The following is a 17,893-nucleotide window of genomic DNA, read 5'->3' as shown; positions in this document are numbered from 1 at the left end:
AACAATTAACTAAGATTCAAGATCATAACCTTTACTGACAACTGTGTGAGCTTGGAATTAACTCATTCTGTCTTCAGCACAGTCATGAAACCAGTTATGAATTATAGATATATAATTTGTGTAACAATTAGCTAGCAGTTCCAGGAAAAACACTACATGACAGAAATGACTTATGAACTATTAGAATCCATTTTACTGGAAAGAGGGTTTACAAAATCATAAGTTAATGCAGTCCAAATAGCAATCTCCCAAATTCTGGAATGATTAATCTTCATTCTGAAGCAGATTAGGGCAACATAAGAGGGTTGCTGAACTTTCCTTGCAAAATTATTCATGTCTAAACTGCTTCAGCGAATTAATTTGGTATCACTTCGAAGGATTCTGTAGATTTGCCACACAATTCAATCCACTTCTATTGAATGAACTGTCTTAACCAAAACATGGTTCTTGATATACACTGAGAATAGATACAAGAACCTGTCTATCATTAGATTGTTTGTTGCATGTTCATAAGTAGTGGATAACTAAATAATTCAAGATTCTGGTAACTTATTCTGAAATACTGTTATGGGATAGTAACTCTTCTTTTACTCATGGTTTTAGCAGGTAGATATAATTATCGGATATTTTTGGATAATTTTTAGACAATACCCATTTATAAAGCATCATGTATATTTCATATTTACAAAAATAAGGAGATGATAAAGGTTAGTAATTTGTTATTTTTATAAAGATGCTTTTAATTATATTGCATATATTGATACGTCACTTTATTTTGTAAGACGAACATCCAGCAAGGTCGTTTATCCTTTTATTTCTTTATAAAATGCTGCTGCTTCACTACCATCTGTTACATATTAAGTACAACAAATGGCAATAAGAAAATTATAAAAAAAAAAAAAGAAGAGATAAATACAGGGATAGTGAATGAAACTGGATAACAGATGGCAAAGACAAATGACAGTGACTATTTTCACTGAAATTAAAGAAAAAATGTTTGGAAGAAATGTTGACTTCATAAATTTCATTATATTCTCTCTAAGTAGCAAATTCAAAAATTATTTTACAAGACTATCTACGATAATTAATACTTAAGGAATTGACAGCATACACTAGAAATATAAATTAAATCAACTTTAATATATACTTTCCGATATTTCGGCAACGTCACGTTGCCATCTTCATGGGAACTTAAGATAATGACACGTGCATGCAAGTACTACATAACAGCAAACGAGAAACGAAGCTACTGTTTTCCTAAAGTCCTGAGGGTACACCCTGGCAGGCCATATTAGTTGTTCTTGGCCTTTGGGCTGAAGTTCTTCTAATGTATGGTTCCCAAATTTGGGGCAGTCTCATGCATCCAAATTTGTTGAGGTTTGGCATGTTGAATAGTGTCTTAATAACTCTATATTGTTGTGAGGGGGGGGGGGGGGTTGATACTGTTGGTGAATGTATCTGCCTGTATGGGTGGGTTTTCTAAAAACTGAGAAAACCAAGGTACCATCAGGTTGGTGGGTGACTAGTGTGTCTAGGAAGGGGAGGCTATTATTTTCCTCTTTTTCCAGGGTGAACTTGATTCTAGGGTGTTGTTTAAGTGTGTTAGGAAGGAGAGGAGTGTATCCGGGCCATGTGGCCAAATAGCGAAGAAAGCCACAGTAATACACCGCAGCAAGTTCAAATATGAAAGACTATTCATGGAATCAGCCTCAGCCCCTAGGGACATGCCAAACCACAACAAATTTGGATGCATGAGACTGCCCCAAATTTGGGAAACATACATCAAAAGAACTTTAGCCCAAAGGCCAAGGACGCTAATATAGCCAGCCAGGGGGCACCATCAGGACTTTAGGAAAACGGTAGCTACCTCGCTTCATTTCTCATTTGCTGTTATGTAGTACTTGCGTGCACGTGTCTTTATCTTAAGTTCCCATGAAGATGGCAACGTGACGTTGCCAAAATATCGGAAAGTATATATTATATTAAAGTTGATTTAATTTATATTTCTAATGTACGCTGTCAATTCTTTAAGTATTAATTATCATGTTTAACAGCGTATAAGCCTTTCTACAAGGATTACTATCATCCATGGAGATTCCATCGCACGCAAGGCCCGCCATTATGGCAAACTGAAGCTGAAGTTATCTAGACAACTGAATCGTCTGACCTTCCTAAAATGCTGCTGGGATAATCAGGTAATCCCAAATTGTGTAAAATTGAAGCACCATTTCTCTTCACAAAAAGCACTCCGTATCTATAACCGGGCAAGCCAGGCTTTACTACGGGAGCAAATTAACGCTACACGCAGTTCCCTAGCTGAAGTAAACAGAGCTATTTTAGCACTAGAGATAGAGATTTCAAATACGTTAAATCACGAACTTTGGTCAATTCTACGACTTCTCATGCACTGTGGCAAATAAAGAATTCGAAAGAATACGGAGTCAACATATCAACAAGTTTGATAAATTAAAAAAGAACTCGACGTCCAAACCAAAACTGTAGTTAACCTTTTTTCAGTTATCTTGAAGCCTGAAGTACTCAACGCTCTGTCACGTGGTCACAACTTCGCCATTGCTCCTAGGAAATTACCGGCCGAGGAATTAATGATCCAGATTGAACGCCGGGATTCGCCACCTTCCAAACCACATTGCCAACGATATAAGACTGGATGTAGCTTGTGTTCTCACAAAAGCAAACTCACCAAAAACCAACATATCCATTAGTGAATACAAGTCTCTACAGGAAATGAAGAAAAACAAAAAAATAGTTATCACCAAAGCTGATAGGGGGAACGCCACTGTGGTACTCAATCATACTGACTACACAGGTAAGCTTAAGGCTTTACTATTAGATCGAGCTACTTACCTCCCCATTGAATACAATCCCACCAACTCACAAATTAGAAAACTCCATAGGCTCCTTAAGAAGGTCACTTCTTGGCATGTGGAGATTACTAACAAACTAAAACCATATAACTTTAGACCCCCCCCGTATATATGGGCTCCCGAAAATACATAAAGAAAATGTGCCATTATGTCCCATAGTGGATGGCATTGATTCCCCCACTTACAAACTAGCTAAACATTTAGCCAAAGCGCTCTCACACTATACTGGCAACACACCATCACACATAAAAAACTCAGCCCACTTCAAAGCCAGTATAGAAAACCTTACACTCCAACATAATGGTCAGTTTGATGTCTACTTCTTATTCACAAATATCCCCCTCAAAGAAATTTTGCTAATCCAAGCAAAATTTCCTCCCGATATCTCAGCCTATTTCGTTTGGCAGGAAAAATTCTACAAACAGATAGAGGGGGGACAGCCATGGGTTCACCACTTTCCCCACCCTTGGCCAACTTATTTATGGAGACTTTTGAAGAGAAAGGCTTAAACTCCCCCCCACAAAACCTACCATATGGCTTCGCAACGTTGATGATGTGTTCGCTATTTGGTCACATGGCCCGGATACACTCCTCTCCTTCCTAACACACTTAAACAACCAACATCCTAGAATCAAGTTCACCCTGGAAAAAGAGGAAAACAATAGCCTCCCCTTACTAGACACACTAGTCACCTGCCAACCTGATGGTACCTTGGTTTTCTCAGTTTTTAGAAAACCCACCCATACAGGCAGATACATTCACCAACAATCCTCTCCCCCTCACAACAATATGGAGTTATTAAGACACTATTCAATAGGGCTAAACTAATCTGTTCAAATGACCAAGCCCTAACCACTGAACTAAATCACATCCTTAACACTTTCTCAGCCAATGGCTACCCCCCCTCAAAAAATCCAAAAAATAAAAAAAACAGATATCCACAACCCACCTCCCCCCCATACACAAAAAAGATTACTCTAAATCCATCACCATTCCCTACATCCGAGGCTCCTCAAAAAAAATCAACAAAATCCTAAAAAAACATGACTTGACCACTTGTTACAGACCATATAGAAAATTGGCATCCCTTATCTGCTCCACTAAGACCCACCACTTCCCCTAGACCTACCTGGTGTATACCAGGTCCCTTGCAGCTGTAAACTGTCCTACGTTGGCCAAACAGGCAGGACAGCAAATATCAGAATCTCAGAACACAAGGACTACATCCGATTTCACCAGTACAGCTGCTCTGGGCTTGCAGACCATGCTCTGGATACTCGCCACAGAATAAGGTGGAAGAAAGCCACAGTAATACACCGCAGCAAGTTCAAATATGAAAGACTATTCATGGAATCAGCCTCAGCCCTTAGCAACATGCCAAACGTCAACAAATTTGGATGCATGAGACTGCCCCAAATTTGGGAAACATTTATCAGAAGAACTTCAGCCCAAAGGCCAAGAAGACCTAATATAGCCCGCCAGGGGGACTTTAGGAAAACGGTAGCTTCCTCGCTTCATTTCTCGTTTGCTGTTATGTAGTACTTGCGTGCCCGTGTCTTTATCTTAAGTTCCCATGAAGATGGCAATGTGACATTGCTATTAATTATCATGTTTAACCAGCATATAAGCCTTTCTACAAGAATTACAAGACAATCTATTTGATTACTTATGCTACTGTTTTTATCCAAGCATGAATAAAGAAAAGTTTGCATATGAAATAACTTCATGACTAGACTATTGCTATAGAGAAGTTTACTTCATATTAAATTACCTTAATATTCCATAATGCATGGAATGCTTCCTTTTGGACAGCATATATGCTCTGCCACATGGAAGCATGGATAAGGCCAGAAGTTTGTTCAATGAACTGAGTGAAGGAGGTAGAAATGAGAAAGGGGTTTTACTGTAGGTAGAAGACTGTTTTTCAAGTTTACAAAATAAATCAAAATTCACAACATTAAAGTTACAGAAAGAGCTGCAACTGCTGATACAGAAGTTTTGTGAAAATTTCTGGTGCATTTCAAATGCAATGTAGATGAGGATGAAAATTTCACATATGAACTAGAATTTCTTGGGCTGAAGTAGATGGAAAGGTGATCGTGAGGCCATGAACATTTTTTTTTTTTAATTTCTATTATGTCCTTTTTTTAATGCAGCTTTCATTTACAACAGTATTTTCTCAAACAAAATTCTAGCATACTAAAATTTTACTGCCTAGTTTATGTATTCAGAAAAGGAGAATGCTGAGCATTAATTTTTAATGTTTAACAATCCCCTTTTAAAAAATATTTCCCTTTTGAACTGAAGCCACATAGCACTTGTCACTAAAATTATTGACCTTCCTTTGCACCACCTGTTACTATTAACTATATGAAAAAAAAAAAAAAAAGGTATATTATATAATTACCTTACCAAGAAAAATTTTCTTGCAGGATTTACCAACATCCTCAAGGTTTCTTTCTGCTCAGGAGTAAGTACTGTAATTAAAAAAACAGATATAGGTAAGGAAACTCAGACAGGCTGAAATTTAAAAGTTATAATAAAATACTAATATAGTCTTATTCTAACCTACATGAAATAGCACTAATGTATAATGTGCGGATACCATCCAGTAAAGTAATCTCATGTCGATTATTATTTGTCTTTTGTATTGAAGTGCCAATATTAATTATGTTAGCATTTTTCACCTTTTCTTTGGTTTTTGGCTCTGAGATTGAATGATTTTTTCCTTTTTATTAGTGTTTTACATGCAATACAAATGTATAAAATTTTTCAGAGTTCATGTAACATTTCATTGGTATTCGACATCAAGTGGCCATAATATCATTTAAGATTTCATATTTGATGCTTAATTTTATTTTTAATTATTGGAGTTTAACTTATTACTACCTTTAAGAATGTGGTGTGGATGTTTAGATGATTATCACCCATTTAAAGGATAATACATCTAGGGATAATAATTAACTTTAGTTAATTGTTAAATTATTAGACCAATATTGCACCATGGTCACCAAGGCACCTTCATGAAAACAAAGTATACAAGGTGGAATCCTAATGTCCTAGTTCCTGAATCCCACTCTGTATGGGTAGAGCAATGGTATCTATCTTGTTCAACTGAAGATCTCAAAATAAGCATCTGTCAGATTTCAGGTAAAGGAAAGTAACAGGAATTAAGCCTGAAAAAATTCAGTTACAAACTGTTGAGAGAAGAAAACCAGAAGAACGTAACCTCTGTCATTTGCACCGCTTGCATTCTCTGAATTTCAAAGCTGAAAGACCAAGACAAAAATTTGTGTAATGCTGTCAATAAAATAAAGGTGTTGTTACCAAGAAGTCCACATCCATCTAAATTTAAACATTTAACATTCTTTAAAACAAACCCTTTGCATGGAGAACAATAGATAAGTAAGACAAATTCCTAAAGTGGGTAAGAAGTGCACCACACTGAACATTCTGGGTGAGGTATGATAGGTCAAGTAGTTTTGTTTAACCAGTTTAACCATTTAACATAGGTCAAGTAGTTTTCCACACCTTCGGGACTAAACCAGACCCAAAACTCAGATTAAACAACACGGTCAAGGGCACTGATAATTCTTTAGCCGCTTCACGTAAGACCCATGCCGGTATACCATCCAATCCCACAGAAGTATTCACATTAAGGTTCTGTAATAGACTATTCACCTTCACTTCATTCATCACAATTCCCATATAAACTAATGGTTCCTTCATTCTTTCAATGTCACCACCTGGATGATATACTTTTGCAAAGTGCTCGCTCAGTAATTCCACTATATCGACTGATTCAGTAACCTCCTTACCATCAGCATTCCTTAAAATCATTCTGCCGTGTACAGTTTTTTTTTTTTTTGCTTGCAGCATATTGAAAGAACTGTTTGGGATTCTCTTTAGCTTGCATAGCTAGTTTCCTTTCATAATCCGCTTTTGCTCCCTTTTTTTTTTTTTTCCCCACACTCGTTACCCTTCTGGCTTGCGCTTTATACCGTTCGTGTGCCTGCAGGTCACCTTTCTCTTTAAATTCCCTCCACAGTTGTTTCTTTTTTTGCAGCTCAAGCTAAATGGTGTTATTCATCCATTTAACCCCTACTTGTTTTACTATTCGGACCCTAGGTATACAATCAGCCATAACCTCCTGTAAATGCTCCTTGACCACTTCCCATGTTCTATCGACATCCAGCCCTTGCAGTTTTACATGCCATGGCACTGAACCAAGCAATCTCCTAAGCTTGTCATACTTGCCAGCATGGTAATTCCACACATACCCTGTCTTAATCGAAAATTCCACACCTTTAGCCACCTCCCAGGTCAAGACCTTATGATCACTCTCACCAATAGGTGGCAACATGGTCATATTCATTACAGTCAAATTTTCAGATGCTATTACCAGGTCAAGCACTCTCAAACTCCTAGTATTTTCAATTACATGCTGTCTCAGATAGTTATCCCTTAATAATTGAATAAAATCCATTTCCTTCCTCACATGTGTCCTCTCCTCCTTCCAATCAATGTTATCATAGTTGAAATCCCCATAATAATTACCCTCCTTCCACCAATTTGTTTATGCATACTATCTCCACTATCTATTCCATCACCTGGTCTATAGCAGCACCCAAATGTATATTTTGTTCTGCTAGTCTCAATCTCACACCAAATAGCTTCAAATAAGCTCTTTTCACTATCCTGCAATACAACTTCAATTCTCCTTGGCTGCAGTTCATCAGCTATCATCAACAACACTCCTCCACCCCCCCATTTTATTCTCTCTGTCCCTCCTAAACACACTATAACCCTACTGTTAAACACACTATAAACACTATTGTTATATATGACAATATAGGAGTGTTCACAAATAATAGACTGATACTGAAGAAAATTGTTGATAGGAGATTAATAATAATGTAAACTTAATCATGCAGTGCTGTCATAGTAGCTTGAACACCTCTTCGGGTATCTATCAGGAAATTGATGATGATGTATGATAGGTATCTTTATTTATAGAACAGATGGACCTCTTGCAATGAGGTCTAGGTTAGTGACTATTCCACTGGAAGTTTGAAAATATTTTACCTAAATGTAAGGCTCAATTAAAATAATACTAATCATTACATTAGGTGATTAACTTAGAACTCTTCAGTGGTAATCAAATTTAACACTCAGCCAAATATTGCTGACATCAAATTATGAATAATAGAAGAATTTTAAAAATGTGTTTTCTTAATTTAATAAACAAGTCTAATCAAACATTAAAGTGATAATGGTTCAACAACTCCATGAATAATTGTTTTTAAAATAAATATTGTTTTGATTACACATAATTACATACTAATATAAAACTGCTACTGTTAAATGGTTGGTTTGGACTCAATTTCTTATATTGCAGTTTATTCAATTATAAATAAACTATCCAAGAATTAAAAGGTACAAATTAGGAAAAAAAACTTTAAAAAAAAAAAGTACTTTCTGTACATGTCATTATTCCAAGAACACTAACTGGAAAACCAGTTATCATTATTCCATGATACTTGGAATAATGATAACCAGTAATAAGCTGGACAGTCCTTGCAACCACCTGCTCTAGTTTTTATATAATTCTAAGAGCGCTTGGAAAAATATATTCAAGATATCAATCAATATTAGTTTAAAATTAAGCAATGTCTTAGTAAAACATGTTATATATTCTAACAGGACCAGCAGTGAGCTATGTAAATTTTAACAAAGAGCTCGCATCGTCGAGCAAAAAAAAGCCGTATTTCACACAAACACGTTTATTATGTAAAGACTATCATTTTTAAAACAAATATTTCATGATCTAAACATGAAATATTTGCACACAATCATCTGTGTGCAAATATTAATTTATCTTACATAAGAAAAACATTTTTTAACTATCAAAATATAATAAGAATAAAATCTTTTATAATCACACATGAAATAGTCTGCATTTTTTATAAACAAAATAAATATCTTTTGTTTGCGATAGAAGTTTTTATGACAAACAATTTATAAATAATAAATAAATATTATCTAAACACAATAATATTGAAGTATGTTATATTTCTCTTTTGTTTTTATACTTCAAGTGATAATCAACGGTATCAATCAAGGGGCATTATTTTATAGTCCTATTTATTTATATGCGATTACCAAAAGTGAATTCTTATTTGTAAAAATGGTAGTAACAATAACTATAATATTTTATTTGATAAAATCACTTTGTTAGGTTACCGTATGAGTTTTTTGCTTAATATATTTCAAAAAATTATGTTTTTGTTTCTTTTTTTTTTTTTTTTTGAAAAAATAAAGATGTGTCATCTTTTTATTAAATTAAGGATAAATTAAGGATTAAGAAAAAAGTAAGGATAAAGGATTAAACTAAATTTATTATAGTCTAACCAAGTGAAAAATAAACTTTCAACATCTTTCTCTAAATCCAGAGTAATTTAATAAAAAGGTGGCACACCATTTGGCAACTCATAGGTAGAGATAACCTTGCTATTGCTTCTGCCTGGTATCTCCACTTGTCTCCACTTGGGCCTGGCTCCCACTGAAAAGACCTCAATAAAGGTCGAAACTAGTCTGGGTAGTGGCCCTTCCCTTAATGCATAACATTATACATATCCGCAAGGAGATGTGTTTTGCATTATGGGAGATACTGAGATAGGAGTGATGTTAGCTTGCTCCACCTTTGCAACGAGTTGCCCGGTGTTGTATCACCTTACCCCAGTCTTGAAGATACTTTCAGGCACAAACTTTGTTTACTCACACTTGGATAAAGGATTAAACTATATACATATAGAAAATTGGCATCCCTTATCAGCTCCACTAAAGACCAACCACTTCCCCTAGACCTACCTGGTGTATACCAGGTCCCTTGCAGCTGTAAATTGTCCTACTTTGGCCAAACAGGCAGGACAGCAAATATCAGAATCTCAGAACACAAGGATTACATCCGATTCACCAGTACAGCCACTCTGGGCTTGCAGACCACGCTCTGGATACTCGCCACAGAATAAGATGGAAGAAAGCCACAGTAATACACCGCAGCAAGTTCAAATATGAAAGACTATTCATGGAATCAGCCTCAGCCCTTAGGAACATGCCAAACCTCAACAAATTTGGATGCATGAGACGGCCCTAAATTTGGGAAACATTTATCAGAAGAACTTCAGCCCAAAGTCCAAGAACTACCAATATAGCCCGCCAGGGGGACACCATCAGGACTTTAGGAAAAGTCAGCTTCCTAGCTTCGGTTCTCATTTGCTGTTATGTAGTACTTGCGTACACTTGTCTTTGCATTAGGTTCCCAAGAAGATGGCAACGTGACGTTTGCCAAAATATCGGAAAGTATTTATTAAAGTTTATTTAATTTATATTTCTAGTGTACGCTGTCAATTCCTTAATTATTAGTTATCATGCACCTATGGGATTCAGAACTGCAGTCCTGGTTTCCTTACCAAACTGAATTTTTTTAATAGACCAATCTAATCCACAACTATAAATTATGCAGATCCAAATAATAAAAATTATTATTTGAATAAATATCTAAATCCAAGTTCATCACTTTTTTCGAGTCTCTAAACCAGATTCCTGATTCAAGGTGTAATTCATCTCAACTTCCAAATCCACATCCTATTTTCGACAATCTCCTAGGTTCCCAAATTCTTTACATTATACTTCAACTAGAAGGTTCAAGGGTAACATGAAGCCTTTTATGGCTTACTATATACTTTTATGTTGACCAAATTTTGCTGTATGTTCTTCCACTGGTTTGTCTGTGGGATGAAAAACCCTCCACTTCACAAGACCGGCTAATCCATTTTTACAGGTGAAGAGATGTTATATCAGAGAATTATTGCTTGTGTCAGTGAAGTGAATCAAACTCAGGTTTTTTGTAACTAAAAGGTCCAACATCATGTTATCTTTCCAACTTCACTACAGAGGTGCTCAGATGATGTAGTACTTATTAAATTGTTAAGTAACATGCTTTGAACTTTTAGGTCTAAATGATATTCATCTCAAAACAGCCAAGACATTACAGTGTCTAAGGCCAAACATGGCTATTTGTATGTAAACTTTTTTTTGTTGTTGTTGTATGTCACAAGCAAGACATTTTGAGATGTTATTTTTTATTTTTGGCTACTCAAGTCTTGCTTAGATATGAAATACATTTATTTACATTAGATATTACAGTAATTATAATTGATATGATCTGTCAAGGTTTGAAATATTTGTGCTGTTTGTATTTAGACAAATGTCTGTTTAAAAAAAAAAAATTATTATCACTTATAAGACAAGCAAAAGTCAGTGCTGTAATTCATGTTGTAGGAAAAATTAAGTGATGTCACCTCAGGACATAAATCTTGCACAATGCAGAAGTTATAATTTCTGCTGATTTCATTTGAAAATTATAATGAAAATTTTCATTTGAAAATTAAATAACTTTCCTGCCATTTCATGCACAGTGCTAATTATAGTAATGGCAGTACACAAATGTGGAATGGAGCAGGAGTTGCTCACCTATATTTCCAAGCATGTGCAGAAGCAAAAAGAATGTTAAAACAGATGCAACTAGGTTTATATCTGCTTGGAACACAGCAGAAGAAGAAATGTGGAATTCTGTATCTTCAATACGAAGATGGAACAGAAATTAGAAGAGTTAGAAATGGAAGACAGGATATTCTTTTATAAAGAGATAAGTGTGAAGTTTAATGTAGTCCTTATTCTATATATGATTTCATTCAGTTAAAACTGAAAGGAACTTTACTACTCTCCAGTTCATATAGAAATTGACCCAGTGTAAGGATTCTCAGTCTGAAAGGCAATTTAAAGCTGGTGATAAGGTTTTAGTTATTTCTTCAGTGAAGTATATTGAGACTTTCACATAGAAAGTACATTTTTCTGAAGTGATAAAACTGTTAATATGATTGTAGTAGTTTATTCAGTGGAATTTGCTGTTAATAAAAGTAATTCAACTTCATGAAGTGTCATGGCGAGCACAAGATAAGTTTTCTTTAGTGTTCTGTGATTTCAGGTGCAAGAAGAATTTGACTGACTTATGTTGCTATCACATAGGAAGCAGTTTTTGTATTACTTTTTCATATGAGAATTCAAGAAAGAATGAAAGTGTTCTGCAGGAAGCAAGAGGCTGAAATTTGAGAAGTTTTGTCCATGTAGGATGATAACTGTTAGCTAATATGTTTGAAGAGAAGATGTGTGGATTTAAAGTGTTTTTCATGCTGTTTCTTGTTGTAATCCAAAGAGTACATTGGTGCTTGAGTAGTTATGTTATACTGATTTCATGTTTGCTTAAGAGTCAAAGCCAAATAATTGGGAGGAGACATCTGCATCACCTTTCAGGAATGCAAAGAACCGACTGGGGCTTCTGACCTAATGTCTAATTCTCACCTTCACATGGTGCACCCCATTAGCAGATATCTACTGGGTACTGAACAAACAAGGATGGGCTGGCAAAGTGGGACTTAGCCAACCAAATTGGACTCTTTATTAGCTTAAACCAAAAATGCATATGATGAGATTTCATGCCAGCTGGGTGTTGCCCAGTTAAACAAGTCCCCACTGTTTTCATCAGTCAACCAGGGCAAACAGTGAAGTCAGCTACAGGAACAAGCTCCAACTCAACATCTCAAAGAAGAATAAACTCAACGTCAGAAGAACTGAAGATAGAAACCATCAATATAAGGAGTATTAATAGAAAGAAATTCAAACTTGAAGAATTGGAAAAGTACCACATGGACATAACTGAGACAAAAACAGGTAAGATCTTACAAAATAATCAGTATAGGATATTATATTGGAGAAATAATGATCAGGGAAAGGAAGGAGTAACAATAGCATTCAACACCAAACATGAAGATAAACTTCTAGATTGGAAGGCAGTTTCAAGTAGTGATGTAGGTACACCTCAAAATGGGGAAATGGATGAAACTTATTTGTACCTATGGTCCCCACAGAAGGTTTTTCTAAGGAAAAAGTGGACGAATTTTTATATTATGTATGTAGGAAAATTTTAAAAAGAATAAAGTTGAGCTGCTTTTACAGGTAAACTGAAGACTCGATTACACAAATATCATTGAAGAAAATTTGTAGCAGTTTGGAAACAAGAAAATGGAAAATGTGGTCCCTTGTTGGAGATCTAAACAGCAGAATAGGAAATGAATCCTACCAGACATGAATGTTTTGGGAAAATTTGGAGATAAGGGCAAAGCTAATAATATGGTATTTGCTGGATTACTGCTCACGACATGGACTGCTCATTACTAATGCCATGTTCCAGCATAAAAAATTTGCACCAGTTAATGTGGAGAGAAAACATAAGAAATAAGAAAAGTCTCACTGACTATGTTACTGTTGATCATGATATCTTCATACTGATACAAGAGAATTTGAAATTGGAAGTGCTAAGCAGGGTGTAAGAAAGTTTTAAAAAGAATTAAAGTGGAGCGGCTTTTACAGGCAAACTGTACACTCAAACTACAGGAAGAGACCGTAGTTTGAAAACAAGAACCAAACCTTGGAGTCTCGGTAGCAAGCTCTAAAGAAAACATTAACTCAGCTAGGAAGGCATGTAGCGAAGTTGTCTACAAGGATAAAAAAATAAGAACACCATGATGGACACTAAGATATTAAAGAAGCAGTTCTGGAAAGAAGAAGATAGCATACCCAAAAATTCCTAGCAAATGAATTGGCAAATATGTAAAAATAACTAAAAATGTCATGAGAAGAATATAGAAAATAAATATAAAGAAAGTGACAAAATATTCTGGAGGTTATTGAAAAAGCTTAGAAATGGATAAAAAGTACTGTAAAAGGAATCAAAAACGAAAAAGGTGATATGAAAACTGCTGATAAGGATATCCTAGATGTCTGGAGTAATTACTTTGAAAAATGAAACAAGCAGTGACAGAACTATACTAGAACATTTTCAAGAGGAATATATATCAATACTTGAGGTAGAAAAAGCCATCAAAAACTTGAAATGCAGAAAGGAAATTCAGACCATAAAAATGTACAGAAAATTAGAGCTGCTGTTGCTGCATGACCATTTCCAAAAATATAACAGCTCATATGAAAAAAATGAAAAAGCACTCAGTATTTGGATTGATCGGAGCAGTAAAAAAATGAATCCCATTAGATGGCAGTTTAATTAGACAAAAACAGCACTAAAAATTCATAGCCATTTAAAAGAAAATGGAGAATTTTTTTAAAAAAAAAAAAATTAAGTTTGGTGCCAGTAAAGGTTGTTATATGCGATTTAAAAACTGCTTCCCAGTACACAATAGAAGACTTCATGGTGAAAATGCATCGACAATGCTGCCAAAAAGTATCCAGAGGAATTTTAAAAAATTATTGAAGAGTACGTATACACATCTTCATCAGCACTGAAAGCTTGGCGTAAAAGATTTTGGTGGGGGTAAAAAATGGCCTACAGAATGTTTATTTCAAAAAATATGCACCAGGTTTTTAATACATTAGAAGATTACATGATAAAACCTATGCTACTTTACAGATCCTTCTAATCCTTGTGCAATGCAAGGTATAAATAAAAAAACATTACCAGTATACTGAAAAGCAAATAAAAACAGCTTGGATAACTTCCAATTTATTTAAAGAATGGTTTCTAAATTGTTTTGTGATAGCTGTGGAAAACTATTTAAAATGGAAAAATCTATTGAATAATGCACTTAGCCATTCAAATGTTGAATTAGTGTTCCTACCACCTAATAACTTCTCTAATTCAGCCACTGTATCAGGTCATTATATCCATCTTTAAAACTCATTGTCAGAAAATCATTAGAATCAATTTTGGAAAAAACTGATTCTAATGATTGGTTGGAAAAATGTAGGGACAAAATCGGTTTCATTCAGAAATATGATCATACTGGCACAAAACAATATATAACTTGCGAAGTTGGTAGGAGGAAAAGGTTTTGATGATATGACTACTGAAGACATTCAAGAATTACTGGTAGAAAAATAAGATGGAGAAGCAGATTTGGTGAAAATGACAATGAAGGTAAACCAAATCAATTCACAGAATGATAGTGAAGATGAAAATTCTGAAGGTCCAAATTTTACACTAAAAATCATATGGGAAGGAATAACTTTAGCTGAGCAATTACAAACTTATGTTTTGAATGCAGATCCTTCAATTGAAAGGAGCACAAAGTTCAAAAGGGAGCTTCAAAAATGCTTAACATTGTACCAGGAAATTTACAAAGATCAAGCAAAGGCAGATAAACCCAGATTACCAATTTCTTAAACAGAGTAGAAGCTATTCTGTAATATAGAAAAACGTTCTTGTCTGATTGTGCTCAGCACCAATGAAGAGGAAGAAAATTAAACCTTTTCTGACATATATATCACAAGTTTGTAAGACTATTAAGTTATTACTATTTTAATAAAAATTACGTTTTCAATAGTTATAAAATGATGTATTTTTGTTAGCTTTGGGAATATAACTCGCCTTCCCACCTTTTTTTTAAATATACTCTCCAAATTAGCATTCACTGCCAATGAAACAGCTATTCTGAAAGCATTTGCCATCTAAAATTTTAATTTTACAAAAAACAAAGCACAACACCTGGTTTGAAGGTAGGAAAGGATTGCTTAACTTAGTTGGAAGATTAAGTCTTCTTCTTCTTCTTCTTAACATGGAATTTAGGCCAAGTGGCCTGTTCCGGTCTCATGCCATCTCTTTCTTGGTCTTCCGATTCTTCTTTTCCCACTTATTTTGTATCTGTATAATATTTTTAGATTTTTAGTAGTCTACTGTTGTCCATTTGATTTAAATGTTCTAGCCATTTTTGTTTATACTGTCTTATGTAGTAATTAATTGGTTTTATTTTCAGGGATTGTAAGATTTCTTCATTTGTTTTGTGGTCCCACTTGGTATATCCAGCCGTTTTTCTGAGGAATTTCATTTCTGCTGCTTGAATTCGTTTTTCATCTTTCCTTTTCATGGTCCATGTTTCGCTTCCGTATAGCAAAGTTGGTTTTGACAAGACATTATATAGTCTGATTCTAGTGTGTTTTTGTACTAGGGATGGCTTAAATATATTATTTATTATGCCGTTTACAAAGTTTGATATTTTAGTGTCTATGTCTTTTTCTTCTTCGTATGATAGATCACATCCCAAGTATCTGAAAGTGTTTACTTGTTCTAGTATTTTATTATCTATCACTATTTTACTTCTTATTGGGTTTTCTCCTGTGAATGCCATTATTTTTGTTTTTTCTTTAGATATTGTCATATTATATTGCTTTGAGATATCATTTAATGATCTTTGTAAGTCATCTTCTGATGTAGCTAATACTATTTGATCATCTGCAAATAGTAGTGTATCTATCTTCATTTGTGGGGGTCATTTGTATACCAAATAGGTTATGCTGTTTCCAAATTGTTAATATTTCATTCACATATATATATATATATATATACAGGGTGTTCGGGATAAATTTGACATATTTATAATTAATTATATTTTTCCGTAAGTTACATGTATTAACACACACTTCTCTTCATTTAAAAGTTTGGACCCTTCTTCATTCATATACAAGATGTCAGAAAGGATGGATAGCTGGAACCCACCTGAATCATGGAAGAGAATAACTTGTATCATGATGATTCGTGCCCGCCATCAAAATAAGGATATTACGACTGCTGCCCAATGCTCCCTGAATACAGTAAAAACAATCAGGCATGAACTAGAGACTTGCAATGGTGACTACGAGGATGTAGCAAGAAGAAAGATCCCTAGCAGACGATCTGATTGCGTTCGTACAGCAGAATTCCTCGCAAATCTGCAGGAACAGGTGTTGAAGAACCCTGGCATTGGAATTCGGGCTTTGTTCGTGGAGTTGCTAACTGTAGTCAAGCCCTGGATAACAAGGGTAGCCAATGGTAGGCCGTATGTATGGCAGCAGGATTCGGCCCCTTGCCACACCTCTGGGAAAAGTCAAAAATGGTTGTCTGAAAATTTCTACGACTTCACCAGTCCAAATGTTTGGCCTCCAAACTCCCCAGACCTTAACCCCATGGATTATTTTGTATGGGGCGCAGTTGAAAAAGACACCAATCGCACTTCCAGTAATACAAAAGCCCAGTTAATGGATAAAATTAAAACAGTTTTTGCGGCCCTTCCCAGGGAGACTGTAGCATCAGCTTGTTCGAGGTTCCGAAGCAGAATTGACGCTGTGATCGATGCTAATGGTGGTTATTTTGAGTAAATCTTGTTGATAGTATTGTAATTAACTCTGCCTGTAATGTTTTTTGTCAATTCATTAAATTTAATAGATACAAAGAAGATTTTCTTTTTCCTTACGAAACTGTCAAATTTATCCCGAACACCCTGTATATATATTGAAAAGCAGAGGTGAGAGGTGTACATCCTTGTCGTACTCCACTTGTTATATCTTTCCATTCTGAGATGTGTTCTAATTTAACTGCTATTTTATTTCCTGTATACATTTCTTGAATAGATTGTAAAAGTTGGTTTGGTATGTTTAAATCAGTTAATATTTTAAACAATTTTTGTCTACTAATTTTGTCAAAGGTTTTTTCATAATCAACAAAGGCCACGTGCGTTTCTTTTTGAAATTCTCTTTTCTTTTCTATTAATAATTTTAAAGTAAAAATTGGATCTATGCAGAATTGGCCTTTTCGGAAACCATTTTGTTCTTCTAGTAATTTGTCTTCTACAATGCTGCTTAGTTTCTCTTTTAATATTCCTGCATATATTTTATATCATGTATTCAGCAGGCTAATTCCCCTATAATTATTGCAATTGTCTTTATTTCCTTTTTTATAGATCGGAATAACCAGTGCTTTTTTCCGGACATCCAAACCATATTAAAAATTTTCAGAAGTCTTTCATTAAATTTTTCACCTGCATTTTTGTATAGTTCTATATTTATATTGTCTTCTCCTGGTGTTTTCCTATTTTTCATCTTCTTTATTATATTTTTCAGTT

At 34.8% G+C, this 17,893-nt stretch overlaps 1 protein-coding gene across 1 annotated transcript in view; it reads right to left on the bottom strand.

Annotated features, from left to right (window-relative positions):
- Positions 1-17,893, bottom strand: part of Acadvl (Acyl-CoA dehydrogenase very long chain) — a 208,329-nt gene that overhangs the window by 112,295 nt on the left and 78,141 nt on the right. Inside the window, exon 4 of the mRNA XM_090414015.1 lies at positions 5,298-5,362. Within this exon, the coding sequence (XP_090270141.1) occupies positions 5,298-5,362 (65 nt within the window). The remainder of the gene's footprint in view (positions 1-5,297; positions 5,363-17,893) is intronic.

Source organism: Typopeltis vanoorti, chromosome 24, assembly GCF_054136105.1.
Source record: "Typopeltis vanoorti isolate ZY-2024b chromosome 24, IOZ_Tvanoo_1.0, whole genome shotgun sequence".
NCBI lineage: Eukaryota > Metazoa > Arthropoda > Arachnida > Uropygi > Thelyphonidae > Typopeltis > Typopeltis vanoorti.
Note: the sequence above shows the minus strand (reverse complement) of the source record. Positions and strands in the feature narration are given on the sequence as shown.